Source organism: Triturus cristatus, chromosome 10 (genome assembly GCF_964204655.1).
Source record: "Triturus cristatus chromosome 10, aTriCri1.1, whole genome shotgun sequence".
Classification (NCBI taxonomy): domain Eukaryota; kingdom Metazoa; phylum Chordata; class Amphibia; order Caudata; family Salamandridae; genus Triturus; species Triturus cristatus.
In genome coordinates, this window is record NC_140593.1 from 1,020,073,936 (window position 1) to 1,020,093,696 (window position 19,761).

The 19,761-nt window shown below is 42.3% G+C and overlaps 1 protein-coding gene across 2 annotated transcripts in view; it reads right to left on the reverse strand.

Annotated features, from left to right (window-relative positions):
- The window catches only part of PMS2 (PMS1 homolog 2, mismatch repair system component), a 127,628-nt gene that overhangs the window by 68,902 nt on the left and 38,965 nt on the right, over positions 1-19,761 (reverse strand). For both annotated transcript variants that reach the window (XR_014969617.1, XM_085629017.1), the window contains exons 3-5: positions 8,854-8,940; positions 7,935-8,037; positions 2,700-2,883 (exon numbers count right to left, since the gene is read on the reverse strand). Coding sequence is in view for 1 of the 2 variants with exons in the window: in XM_085629017.1 (XP_085485143.1) it covers positions 2,700-2,883; positions 7,935-8,037; positions 8,854-8,940 (374 nt within the window). In the remaining variant the exon portion in view is untranslated. The remainder of the gene's footprint in view (positions 1-2,699; positions 2,884-7,934; positions 8,038-8,853; positions 8,941-19,761) is intronic.

Here is a 19,761-nt window from a genome sequence, read left to right on the forward strand (position 1 = left end):
ACAGTATCAAGGCCAGAAATATTGTGAAACAAAAATAACGTGGCTTCAATATTAGGGACAAAAATATTGTAATGGTAAGTATATGTAGGTAATTATAAATGCACTATTATTAATGCCACACCCACATACCTTGACGACATGTACATCACTGGGTACATATATATGGAGTTAACTATAGTAAACCTATACTTACTTTCATGATATTTGGTGTTTGATATCTTGACCACAATATTTTTTCATCACAATATTCAATCCATGACATTCTGGTAGTATAACCCACCCAAATTCAACAGGTAGCAAAACTGAGACATTATTTCTCAGGCGCTCCACCAACGATGCAGGAAATCCACTTAGCTCCTATAAATTGCGAGGTGCTTCCCCTACTGCATCAGTTTCTGGAAAGAGTTCACGAGCTGGTCTTCAAACAATTCCCTATATTCAAAAACAAACCCACTCTACTTCACTGGGGAACAGGAACTAGTACAGAGAATATTACAAGCAGTGGGTTTAAAGGCTTTCTCGAGTAAGATATTCTGGTGGCAGCACCGCCAATTGTGGTCTAAACCGGCAGTGTGATTCCTAAACATATCTCCTCTTTTTTTGCTTTCTCATGATACCTACTCCCAATTACCACTAGTACCGCTCAGGTACATCTCCTTCAAACACTTCTCCCCCCTCTTTTCAACTGCCTGCTAGCTGTTTTCATCTAAGCTATTGTAGCTTGTAGATCTCCGTAACATTGTGTGGTTACCTCTAACATCTTATGGTGATACTGACAACATTCACCTGATTGCCTCACTTTCCCAACTCTTCCCCCTCCAGCAAGTTTGAGGGCTTATCTGCTAGCACATGAATGTTTCTATGGTTCACAATTCTGGTTGTAAAGTACAAATGAGAACAGAAAGTATTTGCTTGCTCTCCAGACTGTACAATCACGTGTAAAGATCTTGTAGTGCACTCCATTTGCTGTCCCTCCACTACGAACACCAGCTTAATCCAGGAAACGTTTATTCTCCCCTCCTTGCTAATCAGCCATCAAAAGCTCTAGCATACAGCTACTTGAGTTGCTCAAGTGATGGGTCCCCTTTTTTGATGGGATCTCTACCTCCTCTTAATGCTTTTCAAATACTGCCACACCTCAAATGACCAACCCTGAAGGTAATCCTGACTTAAAACTGTGTATGGCTTTCTAGGTGATATTGTAACTCCGGCTTCCAGGTTCTGGTATGTGCTATAACCCACTCATCCAAACTCTCCACTTCATTATAACTCTCCATGTCCTTCGCTCCTTTCAGTTCCTATGTCAACTTTCCTCCATCTCCTATTCTTGCTTGATGTTATCGCTGTGATGTCACCTACACAGTTTACATGAACATCCCAGCTCACTTGTATACTGTTACTTCAAAAGCTTTTTTATTGTAATCCTCTAGCTATGTATATGACAAACACTAGCCAATCAGGTTCAGAGCTCTGGTCCTTGAGCACCTTAGTCTGTGCTATATTAAACTATACAAATAAATATATACCATCCACACACAACCTGACACATCATGCACTGTCCACATAATCAAAATCAAGGCCAATGGAGAGATAATAAAGATGAAAAATGCAGTGAGTTGTTAAAGAACTCCGTTACCTGTAAACTTGGAAGAGAAAATGTGAGCCTCAACATGAGTGAGAGAGGACAAGGAGTGGCAGAAGTCCATCGTGGGTTCTGCATATAGTAACCCAGTAAATTAGCCGATCACATCTTCGGCTTTCCAACTAAGTTACAAGAACCAGCTACCTGAAATTTTCTTTCAATCCTAGTTGTTATTTGTATTGTTGAAGTTCTGTGAAAGAAATGTGCACAGAAATAGCCTAAACAGTGGATAATTAAAACGTGATGCACTGTAGAATTGTTTTCAGAAGATATATACAGACCGCCCATCACTCAAAGATATTCAGAACCTTTAAAAGAAGCTGTATCCTGTACTAAACGTATATTAAAGTCACAAAGTCATCACCATCACTTCAGAATCTTAAACTACTCTATGAGCATTTTTCCAACAGCATACTAACCCATCACAAGGTTTGCTCATCTGGTTGTGTTCCCTGGATGCACATCACCTCAGCATGAGGATTATTGTATTGCTGTACAGTGAAGCGAGAGGATTAGCTTACCAGTATCACCACTTACATATCTAGCAGAAGAAAGAGGAGTTCCCCAATTAAAACATTTAAGGACTGGGTTCAAGCTTGTATATAGAGACATTTAGAGATAGTGTTGGAAATATTTTTTCTGGAAAAGTAAGATGGTAGAGGTTTTGAATATGAATGGCAGTAGACTGATATTTGCCCAATTATGCATGGCCATTTGACAACAATGGTGCGGGCAGTGTTGTGACGTAACTGTCCAACAAGCGAGTTGGATATCTTCAGCAAAAGAGAAGTGAAAGATGAAACTCAATCATCTTCGAAACAGTGCCCGGTCCCCACCGTGCCAAGCTTTTGAGGATCTTGTAGCCACCCACAAAGAGGTTTCCTCATTTCCCCCATATCAACTGTGCCCACTGAGCAATGCACAGACTACAGCTCAAAGTCTCAGTTTGTGTAGTCAAGAAACAATATGTCGGCCATGTTAATAGAGGCAGAAACATGCCCCTGCAATTAAGTTTTTTGTTTGTGTCCCTTTAATTTTAATAGTCTTAAATAACAACCTTTTTGATATTTCGCAAGAATTCCCGATGCCGCACTGGCAGAGTATAAAACAATTGCTGCACGCTGACAGTGGTGCCTTGCTGGCGAGGGTAAGGCACCTTATGGACAATTTTCCCATTGTGATCGAAAACCAAACGTGTTCCAATCTGTGCAGATTTGTGGCACGTGCAGACTGCAAGGTCACTGAAAAAAAATAAAGAACTTTGTTACCTTGGATGACGTGGCACTATAAAATGTCAAAGATTGCCATAGCAAGCACTGAATCAAAATACATAATTAGTTTAATTATTAACATCTACCAATTTCCTCGTTAGACACTTCAAATGCAGTTGATTCAGTGGCCTGACAGGTCCTTTGCAGTTCAGAAAAAAACAGCTTTATAATTCATTATTTGTAAGCAGTTATGATTAAAACCTTGTAATATTCACATATTGCAAAACATCAGGACTTTGGTGTCAAAAGTACTGCATTACCTGACTGAGATTCACATGTTCTTGAAATATATACCTCTAGAATCCCTCAATCATTCCCTATCGGCAAGATGTTGGCAATAATGTGTTTCAAAGGTTGATAAAATCATACTTAATGGTGAAACTCCTTAAATGGGTGGTAATTCTAGGTCAATGTTGATTAATTAGTGCCATGTACAACGCTAAAATAAGTGTCCTGGGTAATCGAAGTTCTTGCCTCACACAGTGCAGTTATGGTCCAGAGAAGAAGTCAACTACGAGAAACCAAAGAGGACCTGAAAGAAATGAGTCTTGATGACAAATTTCAGATATGATGGAAGCTGGGAGAAGATCCATCTTTCAGCACCCTGAGCAGCCTCAAATCTAAAGTGGATAAGAGGATTTTCTCTTCCAAATGCAGATTGGGAAATGATTGTTAAGGCAAATTTTATTCTTTATCTGCTTTGTGGATTAGGGGTTACATCTTGGAGTACAATTCTAACGCTTGATGCAAGGTAGTGAAGTTGTTGTAAAATTGAATAGCCTTGAATGCATGTATTTAATCCACCTAAAGCCCTTCGTGCTGATCTTTTGATCTTCCAAAGTCCAGAAATTACAGAATTCTAGACACTAGGAAATAAATACCTGGCCATTAGTTTCACGTACTTGTTCCCAGTTTACTGTATCTCAAGAACAATTTGTAAACTACGTTTTGTTTATTATTTAGTCTATAAATCTGCCTTCTTCACACGACTAAGCCTTGACACATCCTATTCGTTTCTATTGTGCAACAGCACTATCCTCCATTAATCCCCTGAACAAAGCATTACCCTACTTGGGAAGCCTGTCCATAAAATCAGGGCACTTTCATTTCGTTATTTTTTCTTCAAATTATCTTTCCTGCTTTTTACAGTAATAGCACTTGCTAATGGTGTAACTTGCTTTATCAACTCCCTTATCAGATCAAGTTGGGCCCTGGCCATCTCCATCTACCAACCCCAACATATGTTGCAACCGTGTCCATGATCACACAGCCTGAACACTGTGGGTATCAATTTACCCCTAAACAAGGTTTGTCTGATGTTTAATGGTCTCAGGCATTCCCCGTTGCATGAGGAAAAAAAATGAGGACACTATTTTACCAGAGGGACGCTCTATTTTATCTCTATGAAGTTTTTTCTCTCCCTCGGGACTAGATATCTATAAAGCATAGTGAGCAAACAAGAAAAAAAATAAAAAAACAACTAAATATGGCAACAGTCAATGAAAATGGTATGAGGCAAAATGAGTCCCCAAGAGTTAAATGATGCGGGAAGGTGACAAAAATAAACTAACCTCCAAAGAAGAATTGACTCACTCGTATTCTTTGTGTACAATCTGTTTAGAGCTAAGTCAAATAATGACATGCAATACTCTACCATGGGAGTCTTTCAAAGACGATCGAACAGGATTTAGTAGTCAAAAGTATTATGAGCTGGTAATGGGTCCAGCATTGGTAGCGTTACTGGATCCTGTTGATTCAGACCCAGCCGACTGCAGCCCTGAATAGATAAATTAGCAGCCTCAGCCACTTACCAGTTTGAATTCAGACTTTTAATTTTTTTCTGCATGTTGCATGGTTCAAGTAGTCCTGAAAATAACTTTCAATGAAAGGATGGTTGGGCTCAGTTGATTACTCCAAATTCAATGAAAATTCAATGAGGAGCACTAGTGTTATCTAAACAGAGCAATTTATAAAATCCATTGGGACAGAATTGCTATAAACAGTATGGCCATAAAGAGTTGTTTTGCAGTAATGTCGTCCCCCACGATTCCCCTACATTTTTTCTTTCCGAAAGAGTTTGTAGCTCCCATTTGTGGTAGGAACCCTCAAAATGCAGATGTGCTGCACCTTACTAGCACCCTTTTGTGTGCCATAAGATATGGAGACCCTGCACCTGCCTCCCTATCATGTAGTCTCCATACGGTGTTCTTTCTGCATTGGCCCTGGCGGGTGGGAAGATTGATAGGTTGTTGATGTGAAAAATCTGCATCCATGGCAGATGCTTTCTGGCTTGCCCACATAAAATAAGTCCAGTGTCTTAGGGAAGACTGTGACTTCTTGGATGTTAGAAACGTGTACAGACATTATGTGCAGGATTTTTTTGCAATATTGATCATGAACAGGAGAACGTGTGTGCACAGAAGGCGCTTCACAATCACTAGAGGTGCACCTGCTGGTAGGATTACCATGTGATGATTGCAAATATTTATGTAAGCATGTAGTTAATGGCTGCCACGATACAATTTGAGAAGAGGGCAGAAGAAGCCCCTTTCAGAAACATCTTTGAAGAGGAAATCTCTGCCCCTACCTGGCTGATTGGATTTTGAATTTTTGCGGCAAGCACAGGCATTGAGACAGTGGGCTTCTGTTGAACCACCAGCAATTGTAAATATAAACTGTACCATCCCTTCAATTTTCTAACATCACTATGAAACCAGACTCCCAATGACCCTGCCACTGTAGACACTTTCAGAAGATGGAGCCGAGTACTGACTGTTTCTTCCTGGCTAGAAACTAGCCTGAAGGAAGAGTTGTCCTGAAATCGACCTGGCCGGAAAGATATACCTCATGCAGCAAGAGACCAGAAACATGGACTAAGCACCTTAAAGCACACCCTACCACTTGACAGAGACAAGAGGCCTGCCTGATAAACCTACACATGCCACTGTAATTGAAGTGATGTTGCATGTTGAGCACCATCACTTTCTGCACTTACTTTTATTACTTTGTTCTTTGTTTGAATTTGCTGCGTTGGTGACTCTCCCGCACTCATATATCTTGATTGGTTTCGATGGAGCTCTTGTGCCTGTGGGGTTGTTTCTCTTTCAGAAGATCATACAACAGTCTGCCCCGTAATCATCAAGGGTGATCCTCCCTCATTATAATCTTCGCCCAGTGATGAGACCCAAAGCTTCTAGAGCGGCCAGTTCATGAAATATCCTTTTTTTTAAAGGGACCAACAGAATTCGAACCTTAAACTGTGAGATAGGTTTCCCTTCCCTTCTACAATAACGTATTTGACCAAACTCAGGGACACTGTTCCTTTGCTTTTCAGGTTACTTTTACACTGCATTGTTGATTGCCACTATTTTCATTGTTTCCACTTGTTCACAGTCTGTAGGATGGTAGATATCAAATGTTTGCTTACCAGATACAATGTAGCTCAGTTCTGGCACAAGACTGCCATCCTCCCTTTTACAGGGTGGTGAGCGAGACTGATTAGTGACCGTGAATAGTAAATGTTTTAACTTTCAGAATTGTTATGCTATTTGCAATAATTTACTTAAGGTGAACAGAGTACACAATTTATAGCCAGTAGGTCATGGTTTTTCCACAATACTGTGCTCCTTTAAGATTTCAACGTGTTTTGTGGGATTTTTGTCTGATTCGGACTCCAATGGTAAACAGATTTAGATTTTAGGGTATTAATAAAGTGTGGTGGTCTCAAAACTCAGTTTGGATATTAACATTTTTACTACAATTGAGATGTTGTTCTACAGTACCTTGACTCAACCACTCATTGAGCTAATTCTTACCTGTTGGTCCATGTCAACCTATAAAGTCAAGGAGGCTTAGGAGGCCAACTTTGCAGACTAAGCAAGTAGAGTTCTAGTTAGTAGTGAAGAGCAGCCCTCTCGCCTTTGATAGCGCTTGGTAGTCCCTGTGACTGCTCAAGCCAGGAGAAAAGACAGAAAGCATGCATGAGTTTCAAGGCAGTTTCTAGGGAAATTGATTTTCAAAGGACTACAGCCATTGTAAATCCTTATATACTAGGTAAGGGCGAGGGGTAGAATGTTGAGAGGATTGATAGTATTTTATAGAGAGCTTGGGGAGTCTGCAATGCATGGGTGTTTACCCAGGGATATACGAAGGTGGGTGCCAAAGGACAGTGTTCATTAGCAGGTTTCAGACAGGTCTTGGCTCTCATTAGCCTGACCGGCAACGAGAGAAGCTGACGCTAGAAACTGAAAATAGTTGTTTTCATGCTGTGAATGTGAACTTGGGCAAACCAATTTCAATACTTACATTTTCATCAACTTTTTACTTTTTCAACAGGGCCCAGTCAAACAAAACCCAGAGTTTAGTTAATTTAGGTGTGTGAATTTTGTAGTATTGATAGTGCCAGGGCCAACAGTAGACCAGCGAGCGAAGCTCTCATTTACGGAGTAAGCCAACACAGTCGGGGACGCACAAATCCTGGCTACCCAATAATGGGATTACTTATTGTGGATTCAAAAAAATAAGCAGACATATTTTAGAACACTATTTTCCAAATTTCTCTTGATCCATTCGCTATGCAGTGACGTATCGCTCTGGCAGTCCATTAGTTACCAAACTGTACTGCAAAGTACTCCGTATGTCAGATCTCAAAATCCCCCCCCCCCATTTTTGTTTTCACTGGGCTTAAAATGTATTTAGATTCTTTCTGACCCTATTTCACTCTCGCTCCTGAGGAGTCCATAAGCCTTTGCTCTGATGTTGACCGCATAAATTGCCTAAAACATCACTGGCGCTTTACAGACAGATGTGGTCTTGGCCCCAGGAGGAAGGAGTAGTATAATTGTTACATTTGATACACTTTGCTACATGGTCTTGACCTGAGTCATCTGCCATTTGTATGAATACAGCCAACACATTAAACAACAAATTCCCAGCTTGGTAATCCTACACATGACACATTTTCAAAATAACGGGCAGTGCTGCTAATGACCATTCCTCTAAATCAATGTTAAATTGAGTACCTTAAAGCACACAATGAGCTTAGCGCTTCACCTCTAAACCCAAATGTTTCCACGTGTGCTAGATCTGAAAAATCTTGTAACTTGGAAGTATAATGCTTGAGGGCTAGAAGAAAGAGTACAAAAATTAGTTATCAACACCAGGAGCAAAAGCAAAAACAATTCAACCAGTTGAACAGCAGAATGAAATAGAGGTGGCTTATTCAGAAGGAGTCTCAGATGCCTAGGTTTACATTATATGTCTAAACTCCAATTGGACAATGGACCGGCAGGTTAAGGGTTTTCATTCGCCTGGTGAACTGTAAGAAAGCTATTTAATGTTAAAGCTAATTTTACAAACAATATGTTTTTTTAAATGTGGTAAAGCAGACGGCATTCATATTATTGGTTTAAACCGTGTTTAGCACTACACATTCTAAAAGTCTGAAATGTTTCTTCATCTAAAAATGTATCATTGTGTTAGCAGATTTTCATTTTGGTCAAGCCGGTGGGTAGCAGATATGTATTGCATCAAAGGATAAAGGAGAATTTCTATTGCCTTGGAGGTCAACACAAACAACCTCCCTGCAAATAAATGTAAATGGCAGCAGCAAAGATGTTACTGTTCCCTTAGAGAGCATGGCCGATAATTGATGGTAATTATCCTTAGATCATATCATTATTTAACAATTAAACTCAGAAACATGACAAGCAAAGGGGATGGTAAATGAAGATACACTGCACCATTCACCACAGTCACACAGATACACACCAAAGAGCCCCCTGTGGAGCTCTTCCATCGGTGTTACTGTTGAATTAATGTTCCCTGACTAGCCAAAACATGTTTGTTGTTGTGTGCTGAATACTATGTTAGATGTAGTTTGTGCATACAATTCTCAAAAATCAGAAGAAAAGAAACAAAGGCAGTAACATTACCACTTACTTAGGCCTTCAAAATTTTCTTCTTCTAACCCGCAGCCATTATCGGAAACCTCGATTAGCTCAGCACCATGTTCTTTAAGCTTTATTTCTAATATGTTGAAGAAAAGACATATTATTTATACAGATCATAAAAACAATTCAACTGATGCCTCAAAGTTGCATGCATGTTGTATTCTATCAGTACATCAGCAGAGGGCGGTGAATGTTATAACCAACTAACAAGTACACTGATATTAATTTTAAATGTTTTGTTCTCCCATATCGCTGCCCTACCACAAGGAAGCCAGTCAGCATGTCTGCCTATTTAGTATACCATATACATCCTCCCTATGATGACAGAGAATAAGTACTTTTCAAACGAGATCAAGTTATGTAACGGGCAAGAAACACAAAATCATCGGATGGTGAGGGTTGACATCTTGCAGGAGTCCTGGAACAGGCCATATTTGTTGTGCATTATCCCATGCATTAGGGTACTTAATTTGATAGGAGTCAACTGTATTTTACCCTAGAATTGGGACTACCAAGCTGATTAAATGATACCTCCTCAAAGTCCAACAGTGGGTGAATGCCAGCATGCTGCAAGATCAGGCAAGGGGCGGAGCAAGCAACTCTTATGACAGGTGTGGGCTCATCATCCCTGACTCGTGATGCAAGGGAATGAATACACAAACCAATACCCTTTCAAATATTAGTTGATAGTTGACCTTTTCACACACCTAACTGTGCACCCTGCTGTCACTGCCTGTGACCTTTTTGGAAGAATCTGATTACAGTGACCGCTATTGCACCACTTTTGGGTTCTTTTCAGTTGTGTACAATTTTACAATAAAAAAACATATCAGTCTAGCTTCTAGTTTTAATTATATTTGTATTTCTTTTGTATATCTGCTGCTACACAGACAACTGCATTTAATTTCCTGTCCTGGCTAGTTAATCGCCTATAAACCCCAGCACCTCAGTTGCTCATCAGTGAACTCAAAGCCTTTCCTAAGGATTTAGTGCAGTATCCTGTCTCTGTTGTTAAACCATAAATTATTATATTTTAGGTCTTATCTGTATTTATTTTAACATTATCTGGTTTGTGGATGCTATTGTAGCAGCTTTCATTCTGTTGTACCTGTGCGCAATGTAAATGAGTAATGTGTATTTATAATTACTACTGTCTTAGTGCAGTTGTGTAAAACATCGCTCTCTCTCTCTGTATGTGTATATATATATATACAAATATATATTATACAAATGATGAGACAATGTTAAGAAAGAAACATTTTTAGGTTCAATGGTACCATTTTTAGACAGACATGCAGTACCGCGATGGGCACATGTTTTGCCCCAAGTTTCGCCAACTTGTTCCTGGGAAAATGGGAGGAGGAAATTCGGTCTGATGTGGACCTTATTTCAGAATTTTCTAAAGTAAAGGTCTGGCTAAGGTATATTGATGGCCTTTTTATAATTTGGTCAGGCACTGAAGAAACAGACACAAGATTTGTAGAGAGACTCAATAGAAACAATTACAACATACGCCTGACATTGAACATGAACCGACATCAGATAGAATTCCTAGACCTTCTGATTACAACACAAGGTGGTACTCTACAGACGGGTCTTTTTCGGAAAACTACTGCAGGTAACACTCTTCTTCACGCTCTCAGCAGTCACCCGGATAACCTGAAATGGAGCATTCCATATGGTGAACTGCTGAGAGCGAGAAGAAATTGCAGTACGGAATCCGCGTTCATCATTGAACAAAATACTATGATTGAAAGATTTCTAAGTAGAGGTTATCCAATATGGGTGCTTAACAAAGCACTAAATAAAATCAGCAAAGTTGATAGGGCATCCACACTGGAGACAAGAGAAGAGAACGTAGTAGATGGGGAAAACACTACATGTCAAGAGACTAGAGTCATCATGACCTTTAATGATAGCTCCCAACAGGTACAAAAAATCCTAGCCGACAAATGGGATATTTTGACCAGTGATCCTATCATTGGACAAAGTATGAAAAAAAGACCCAGCATTACATACAGAAAAAGTCGAAGCTTTAGAGATATACTTGTACGTAATGATATTACACAAATACCATCAAGAGGAGAACATAATCTTAAAGGTTTCTTTCCCTGTGGACATTGGAGGGCATGCCATAATAGTCATATGGTACAAGAATTCACTATGCCCGGAAAAGACAGATCTAGACGTATCAATCAATTCCTTACATGTAGTACTCCATTCATTATATACGTCCTGGAATGCCCATGTAAGCTTAGATATGTGGGCAGCACTACATTTATGGCAAAAAAAGGATACAAGAACATCTACGTGCCATAAATGAAAAAGATTTCCATTACCCCATAGCGCGACATTTCCAAGAATTCCACCTCTCTAACAGCTCCCTACTTAGCTATTTCATTATAGAACAAGTACACAACAGCTCCAGAGGAGGAAATAGAGTGCTTAAATTGCGCAAACAGGAATCTAAATGGATATTAGAGGTCGAAACTAAATACCCAGGGGGTAATAATTTGGACGAGGAACTGAGTACCCATTTACATGAAGATTGAGATCATGTTTGGCTTGTAAATAATAGTCTTCTCTGTATTCAATATCATCCATTAATGTATTCATAGTTATTTTTAATCATTTTTCTAATATTATGAACAAGTGTTGTATAATAGAAATTTAGGTTAATTTTAACAATTTTTAAATTACTTTTTTCTTTTTATTATAGGAAGGAAGGAAGGGACCCCCGGTATCCAGGGATGGCTATTTCTGATATGGGTTCCCTACCCTTTTCTTCCTCACTTTGAATCTACACTTCATCAAGATAAGACTTTTTGTCTTTGACACTTTTTTTCACTACCTTTTTTACTACCTGTTGTATAGGAACCTTGTCAACTATGGGTATTGGATTTAATTTAACTGTGGTCTCTTATATTTTGGAAATCAGTTATACATGAATGTTATCTGGTGTATTGCATCTTATAACCATTTTGGTTTCAAAAATTTGATGATGTGACACTTAAAGACAAATCTGGTCAATGCACTATGGTATTGATATTAATACGGTCAACCATTTTGGTATATAAATTTCATGAATGCTTGGTTTTTAGTATTACCACTATTAGGTATATACACTTGTATTATGACAATATCAACATATAATTCCAAGTATTTTGTATTGATATACTGTCATTTTTTGCTTTAGTTTTGAATTACCACTATTAGGTACATACACCTGCAATATGATGCTATCAATTGTAAGCATTCTGTGTTGACATACCGTGTTATCGATACCTCGGTAATTTTGGGTACATAGAATCAAATGCAACATCTTATGTCACCAGACAAATATATTTTTATGGCAGATTATTGAATGTTTTAATGGTTAAAGAACTTAAATAAGACAAAAAGATAGTCTCACAACCTTCATTAATTCACAAAATATATATATATTGTTACTTGTGATGACCGCATGAACTGTATATAGAGACCTTTTTATAGTTCCATAATGGCCCCCATATTTGACAACAGTGGACTACCATACTACCGGCATTAGTCCTTCTTTTTTGTCAACTCTTGACTACTAAAGGTTTCTGAACTTTATTGTACACTGTGTGAGAAAGACAGCTACGCTATCAAAATGCGTAACTGAATAAACTACACTTGGCTGTATCTCCTGAGAGTGCATTTCATCTGTTTTTCAGTTTGGAGTGAATATTATGGCCGAGAGGCTTCGCCGGCATAACGCACCAACTGTCTACGGGCTACGGTATCCAGATGAAGCAATCTTTTGTGTGGAATATATATATATGCAGCGGCCTGGGAAGTGGAGCGCGAGATGTCCTGCAACCTCAGAAGCGGAGGAGGGGCAAGTAATCACCTGACTGGGAGTGGCCACAGCAACAGCTTTATCCCACCAGACCCCCAGGATATTGTTTTAACCTTTGAAACGGGCACTGAGGAAGCTAATTAAGCGAAACGCGTCTGCCGAGCGTTTCAAGGTTGTTGCACATAGAGCATTTAAAAACATTAAAAGTCAGATTGAAGCCTATCCCGGAGCTGTCTCGTACTTTGGTCTTACCTGGAGGAAGCCTGGTGATTATGTTTGCCAGCTTGCAGGTGCTGGCTTAACGAGACGCCCTCTCGGTTTGGAGCTACGCGGGACACCTGCAACCTTGGTTGAAGTATTGTCTACGACGCGTCGCCCCCCCGGTGCTGCACATTTCCAACAGGAGGTTATTGGCACATGGGGAGAGAGGAGGCAGAATCTAATGCCTGAAAAGGGAGACCCAAACTGACTTGTACCCCCCGAGTGAAGTGTGCAGGAGCGGGGTTCACCAACCAACAAGGATTGGGACATCACTTGATGCCTGAGAGGCCCTTCACTGTATGGGCACTCATGGAGGACTTCGACTCCCAGCATGCAGCGTCCTGGGAAGTGGAGCGCGAGATGTCCTGCAACCTCAGAAGCGGAGGAGGGGCAAGTAATCACCTGACTGGGAGTGGCCACAGCAACAGCTTTATCCCACCAGACCCCCAGGATATTGTTTTAACCTTTGAAACGGGCACTGAGGAAGCTAATTAACCGAAACGCGTCTGCCGAGCGTTTCAAGGTTGTTGCACATAGAGCATTTAAAAACATTAAAAGTCAGATTGAAGCCTATCCCGGAGCTGTCTCGTACTTTGTTCTTACCTGGAGGAAGCCTGGTGATTATGTTTGCCAGCTTGCAGGTGCTGGCTTAACGAGACGCCCTCTCGGTTTGGACCTACGCGGGACACCTGCAACCTTGGTTGAAGTATTGTCTACGACGCGTCGCCCCCCCGGTGCTGCACATTTCCAACAGGAGGTTATTGGCACATGGGGAGAGAGGAGGCAGAATCTAATGCCTGAAAAGGGAGACCCAAACTGACTTGTACCCCCCGAGTGAAGTGTGCAGGAGCGGGGTTCACCAACCAACAAGGATTGGGACATCACTTGATGCCTGAGAGGCCCTTCACTGTATGGGCACTCATGGAGGACTTCGACTCCCAGCATGCAGCGGCCTGGGAAGTGGAGCGCGAGATGTCCTGCAACCTCAGAAGCGGAAGAGGGGCAAGTAATCACCTGACTGGGAGTGGCCACAGCAACAGCTTTATCCCACCAGACCCCCAGTATATTGTTTTAACCTTTGAAACGGGCACTGAGGAAGCTAATTAAGCGAAACGCGTCTGCCGAGCGTTTCAAGGTTGTTGCACATAGAGCATTTAAAAACATTAAAAGTCAGATTGAAGCCTATCCCGGAGCTGTCTCGTACTTTGTTCTTACCTGGAGGAAGCCTGGTGATTATGTTTGCCAGCTTGCAGGTGCTGGCTTAACGAGACGCCCTCTCGGTTTGGAGCTACACGGGACACCTGCAACCTTGGTTGAAGTATTGTCTACGACGCGTCGCCCTCCCGGTGCTGCACATTTCCAACAGGAGGTTATTGGCACATGGGGAGAGAGGAGGCAGAATCTAATGCCTGAAAAGGGAGACCCAAACTGACTTGTACCCCCCAAGTGAAGTGTGCAGGAGCGGGGTGCACCAACCAACAAGGATTGGGACATCACTTGATGCCTGAGAGGCCCTTCACTGTATGGGCACTCATGGAGGACTTCGACTCCCAGCATGCAGCGGCCTGGGAAGTGGAGCGCGAGATGTCCTGCAACCTCAGAAGCGGAGGAGGGGCAAGTAATCACCTGACTGGGAGTGGCCACAGCAACAGCTTTATCCCACTAGACCCCCAGGATATTGTTTTAACCTTTGAAACGGGCACTGAGGAAGCTAATTAAGCGAAACGCGTCTGCCGAGCGTTTCAAGGTTGTTGCACATAGAGCATTTAAAAACATTAAAAGTCAGATTGAAGCCTATCCCGGAGCTGTCTCGTACTTTGTTCTTACCTGGAGGAAGCCTGGTGATTATGTTTGCCAGCTTGCAGGTGCTGGCTTAACGAGACGCCCTCTCGGTTTGGAGCTATGCGGGACACCTGCAACCTTGGTTGAAGTATTGTCTACGACGCGTCGCCCCCCCGGTGCTGCACATTTCCAACAGGAGGTTATTGGCACATGGGGAGAGAGGAGGCAGAATCTAATGCCTGAAAAGGGAGACCCAAACTGACTTGTACCCCCCGAGTGAAGTGTGCAGGAGCGGGGTTCACCAACCAACAAGGATTGGGACATCACTTGATGCCTGAGAGGCCCTTCACTGTATGGGCACTCATGGAGGACTTCGACTCCCAGCATGCAGCGGCCTGGGAAGTGGAGCGCGAGATGTCCTGCAACCTCAGAAGCGGAGGAGGGGCAAGTAATCACCTGACTGGGAGTGGCCACAGCAACAGCTTTATCCCACCAGACCCCCAGGATATTGTTTTAACCTTTGAAACGGGCACTGAGGAAGCTAATTAAGCGATACGCGTCTGCCGAGCGTTTCAAGGTTGTTGCACATAGAGCATTTAAAAACATTAAAAGTCAGATTGAAGCCTATCCCGGAGCCGTCTCGTACTTTGTTCTTACCTGGAGGAAGCCTGGTGATTATGTTTGCCAGCTTGCAGGTGATGGCTTAACGAGACGCCCTCTCGGTTTGGAGCTACGCGGGACACCTGCAACCTTGGTTGAAGTATTGTCTACGACGCGTCGCCCCCCCGGTGCTGCACATTTCCAACAGGAGTTTATTGGCACATGGGGAGAGAGGAGGCAGAATCTAATGCCTGAAAAGGGAGACCCAAACTGACTTGTACCCCCCGAGTGAAGTGTGCAGGAGCGGGGTTCACCAACCAACAAGGATTGGGACATCACTTGATGCCTGAGAGGCCCTTCACTGTATGGGCACTCATGGAGGACTTCGACTCCCAGCATGCAGCGGCCTGGGAAGTTGAGCGCGAGATGTCCTGCAACCTCAGAAGCAGAGGAGGGGCAAGTAATCACCTGACTGGGAGTGGCCACAGCAACAGCTTTATCCCACCAGACCCCCAGGATATTGTTTTAACCTTTGAAACGGGCACTGAGGAAGCTAATTAAGCGAAACGCGTCTGCCGAGCGTTTCAAGGTTGTTGCACATAGAGCATTTAAAAACATTAAAAGTCAGATTGAAGCCTATCCCGGAGCTGTCTCGTACTTTGTTCTTACCTGGAGGAAGCCTGGTGATTATATATATATATACATATTTATATACATATACACACACACACACACACGCATTTATTCGATGACAAAATCAAAGGTTAAGGGTAAGATATAGTCACGAAAACTATATTTATTGTTTCTACACAAACCTAACTTAAACTATAGACACATTAGAAATTCTATAGTTATAACTTAAATTTATAATTGACGGATCACCTTCAATTTACTATAAGTTACATACATCCGTACACAGTCTTGTCACCTCACTCGTTAGACTACATTAATCATACCTCGCACCTTCTCCGTGCACTGGTTATACCCATGCATATTATTTGACTTCTAGCATGTAAAATTATGGCATTTATAACAACACCTATATTATCTCTAATGACCTAATTTCTGTGAAGACAGAGCATGGTAGAGTGGCGAGTTATAGTTAATGTGGTGTGGAAAGTGAGATGACAAGATTGTGTACAGAGGTGCACGACTATAGTAAATTGAAGGTGGGGCATAAATTATAAATTCAAGTTATGACTGGTGGTGCATCGTGGTGTAGACTCTATTTTAAAGTGACAATGTGAAAATGGTAAAATGTATGTACATGAAATTTGGCAGGAATGTAGAATAAGATGTGCAGACTAATGCAAGGAAGCGACTTGCACTGCCTTGCGGTTCTCCAGATTTATCAAGCAAGACAGGGCGATGCGTTGTAGCCTTGTGTTGCGTGGTGAATCTGACTTAAGAAATACCCTTGCAACACCACACGTGAGGCAAGGGTAACGCAATGCAATGATAAATTTATCCCTTAGTGATATATTGTGCCACAAAAATCTGCTGAAGGAAGATGGTTCTTTATACGATATATCAAAATTAGATATATTGTGTTAAGTTTCAGGGGTTCCCTTATGAGTGGACAGAGGCTTGCTATGGCAATTTCAAAGTGCTCCGTTAGGGGGTAGTGTGGTCAAGCACCCTTAGGCTTAACACAGAGCAGTGCAAGACATCTGAAAATACACACAATGGTCAATAAATGAGACAAACGACTTAAGAAGGAGATCCACACAATTTATAAAAATAGCTAGGATCTTTATATATGTTTAGGCATCAGAAGAAAATCGTTCAGGTAAGTACATTTTTGAATATGAATTCTTTTAAGTTCAAAAAGTCGACAGTGCTATTTCTGAGTTCTGCAATGTCAACCTATGGGAGGAAAATCATATGCTAGTTCCTGTCAGCAACTTACGAGACGCTTCTACAGGAGTTAATGTGAGTGGTAGGCAAAGTCCAAGGCAGCACTAGCAGAATACCACCAGAGGCACAAGGGTGGCCAGGTGCACAGGTGCAAAACAGCTTTGGGTGCCCAATGTTATCCTATGGAGAACGGTTGTGGTAGGAAGAGGCTGCAGGAGGATACTGAGAGACCAGTCTGGTGAAACCGACGAGTGGATTCAGTTCTGGCGATATCGAGGGACGTGGGGACACCTTTGGTCCTCTTCTCCTTGGGACGGGGCATCATGGTGCAGAGGGTCTTTGGAGTGTTGGGTTTCTCCGTCTGGCAACACTTGCGGTTGAGGGGGTCTGCCAACATAGGCTGCAGGCGACGTTGGGGAGGTCACAAGGAGTCACCCCACAGTGGACCCAGTACTTTGAGGGCTTGGGGACCACGCTGACACCGTTAGCCCACTTTGCCATGGGTTGGGGGGCTCGGACAGTGGTGCTTGCCAGTGTCGGGTTTTGGCTGGCCGGAGTCCCCCTGGTCCTTCTTTTGTTGTCTGCAGGATGCAGGGGACAGTTCTGCTGTCTCTCGAGAGATCTTGGTTCCTGGGCAAAGGCTGACCGGTCTCCCAGGTTTTGGGGACTCAACAGCTTCAGGACAAGTTGACATTTGGTGCAATATGCAAAGTCAGCAGGCGGCAGGCATGGTTGGTGCCAAGTGAGTTACTGGGTCTTCTGTTCTTGCTGTCAGACTCTTCTCATCCGCATTCTTACTTCATTTTGTCATGATCTGGTCTTCTGGTGCCATGGGCTCCCCTAAATACTCAATTTTGGGGTGTTAGGGGAGTGTAGGGTAGTCGCCAATGGGCAAAGGACCCTTGGGGTCACTATGACCCCTGTATGACCACTTCCTGTGGGAAGCGAGCATAACCATGTCCCAGAATTCCTAAGGATGCCATCACAAAGACGGCTACTTATAAAACGTTGTGTCCACCTCAGTGAAGCCCACCTTAGAGGTAGTACAAGCCTAGGGGCGGCACGCCTACCTGACTAGCTAATTTTCCCACCTGTCCAGGTGCCAAGGGGGCTGTGGACAAAGGGGGTCGGCTTCCTCTCCTATGAGGGGCGCCAGATTCGCATTTCAAAGGCGGCAGCTCTTTGAAGCTTGCTGGCCTAGGAAGGCTAATCAGCAGGTCTTCCTGTGGGAGGGGTGTGACACCCTTTTCCCGGACATGCTTTTCTTCTGGGTCTCTGAGAAAAAACATCTCTTACCCTAGGAGGTCAGACCAATGTCTCGGGTGGCAAACTGGCAGAAACCAGTCAGGGAGCACACCAGAGGCTGGTAGGTTTTCCGGGAGCACTTCTAATATGCCCTATGGGTGCATGTAGTGGCAAATCCATCACTGGAATTACTGTGGGTTTATCAATACGAGATGTTTGATACCAAACATCCCTATCTTCAGTAAAGCCATTATGTAGCTGGGGAACTTGTTTTCACCATTGTCCAGCACATGTTTTAAAATGGCTCCCCTGGGCACTTGTACTGGCAGTAATAGGACTGATCAGCACAGAGGCATATCTGCTCATGCAGGTATGCCCTCACATTTAATATTCCGCATCCTGCCTTTGGGCTGTCTGGCCTGCTGCAGGGGTAAATTAGAAATATTACATGCCGTGTTTAGGGGACATGGCACACAGGGATGTGTGACATGTTGTGTTTTCACTTTTGTCTGCACCAAGACACACAGTCCACCTTAGGGTGGCACAATTTGTGCTGCTGTCCTTAGGGACCCTCTTTAGTACCTCAGGCCCTAGGTACCAGGGGTACCATTTAATGGGGACTTACAGAGAGTGCCAAAGGTTTTGCCAATTGGGGGAACAACTGTACAGTTTTGGGAAAGAACACTAGTACTAGGGTCCTGGTTAGCAGGAACCCAGTACTCTTCAGTCACAGTTGCATAAAATACCAGGCAAACGGTGGGGGTACTGCAACATTAACCCAGCTACCTACAACCTGCGGTACACGCTGATGACACAGCATTTTATTGATGTTCCCTACCTACTACCACTTTATTAAAGTGGTAGTAGGTAGGGAAGTGTATTTATATTATATTTTCCTATATATTTTTTAAAACAGTTTAGGGAGTAACCCGCTAGTACCTAGCAAGTACCTTTTTTTAATAAATGTTTTTTTTTAAAGTAGCCCGGTTATTTGTAGGCAGAACCACAGCATTGCATTGAGTTTTCTTAAAGAATCAAATATGTAAAAAATTGTAAATACATTGCAGTACACTATATTTCTGAAATAGAGTGTATTATAGTGGTTTTCATTATTTTACATATTTATTTAAGTACCAAAATTAGATAAAGCAACATGGCTGCCTTTAACTTTTGTAAAGGTAGTCATTAGCCAGTCACATAATAACTTGTTATTGCCATGTACGGAGGAAGTTTCGCGAAATTTTGCAGAATTCCGCGAAACAACAGTGGTATACTGTGGCCACAGATAGCACCACGTATTAGTGCCTGAGAAGTCAAAAATGGTTTAACGTA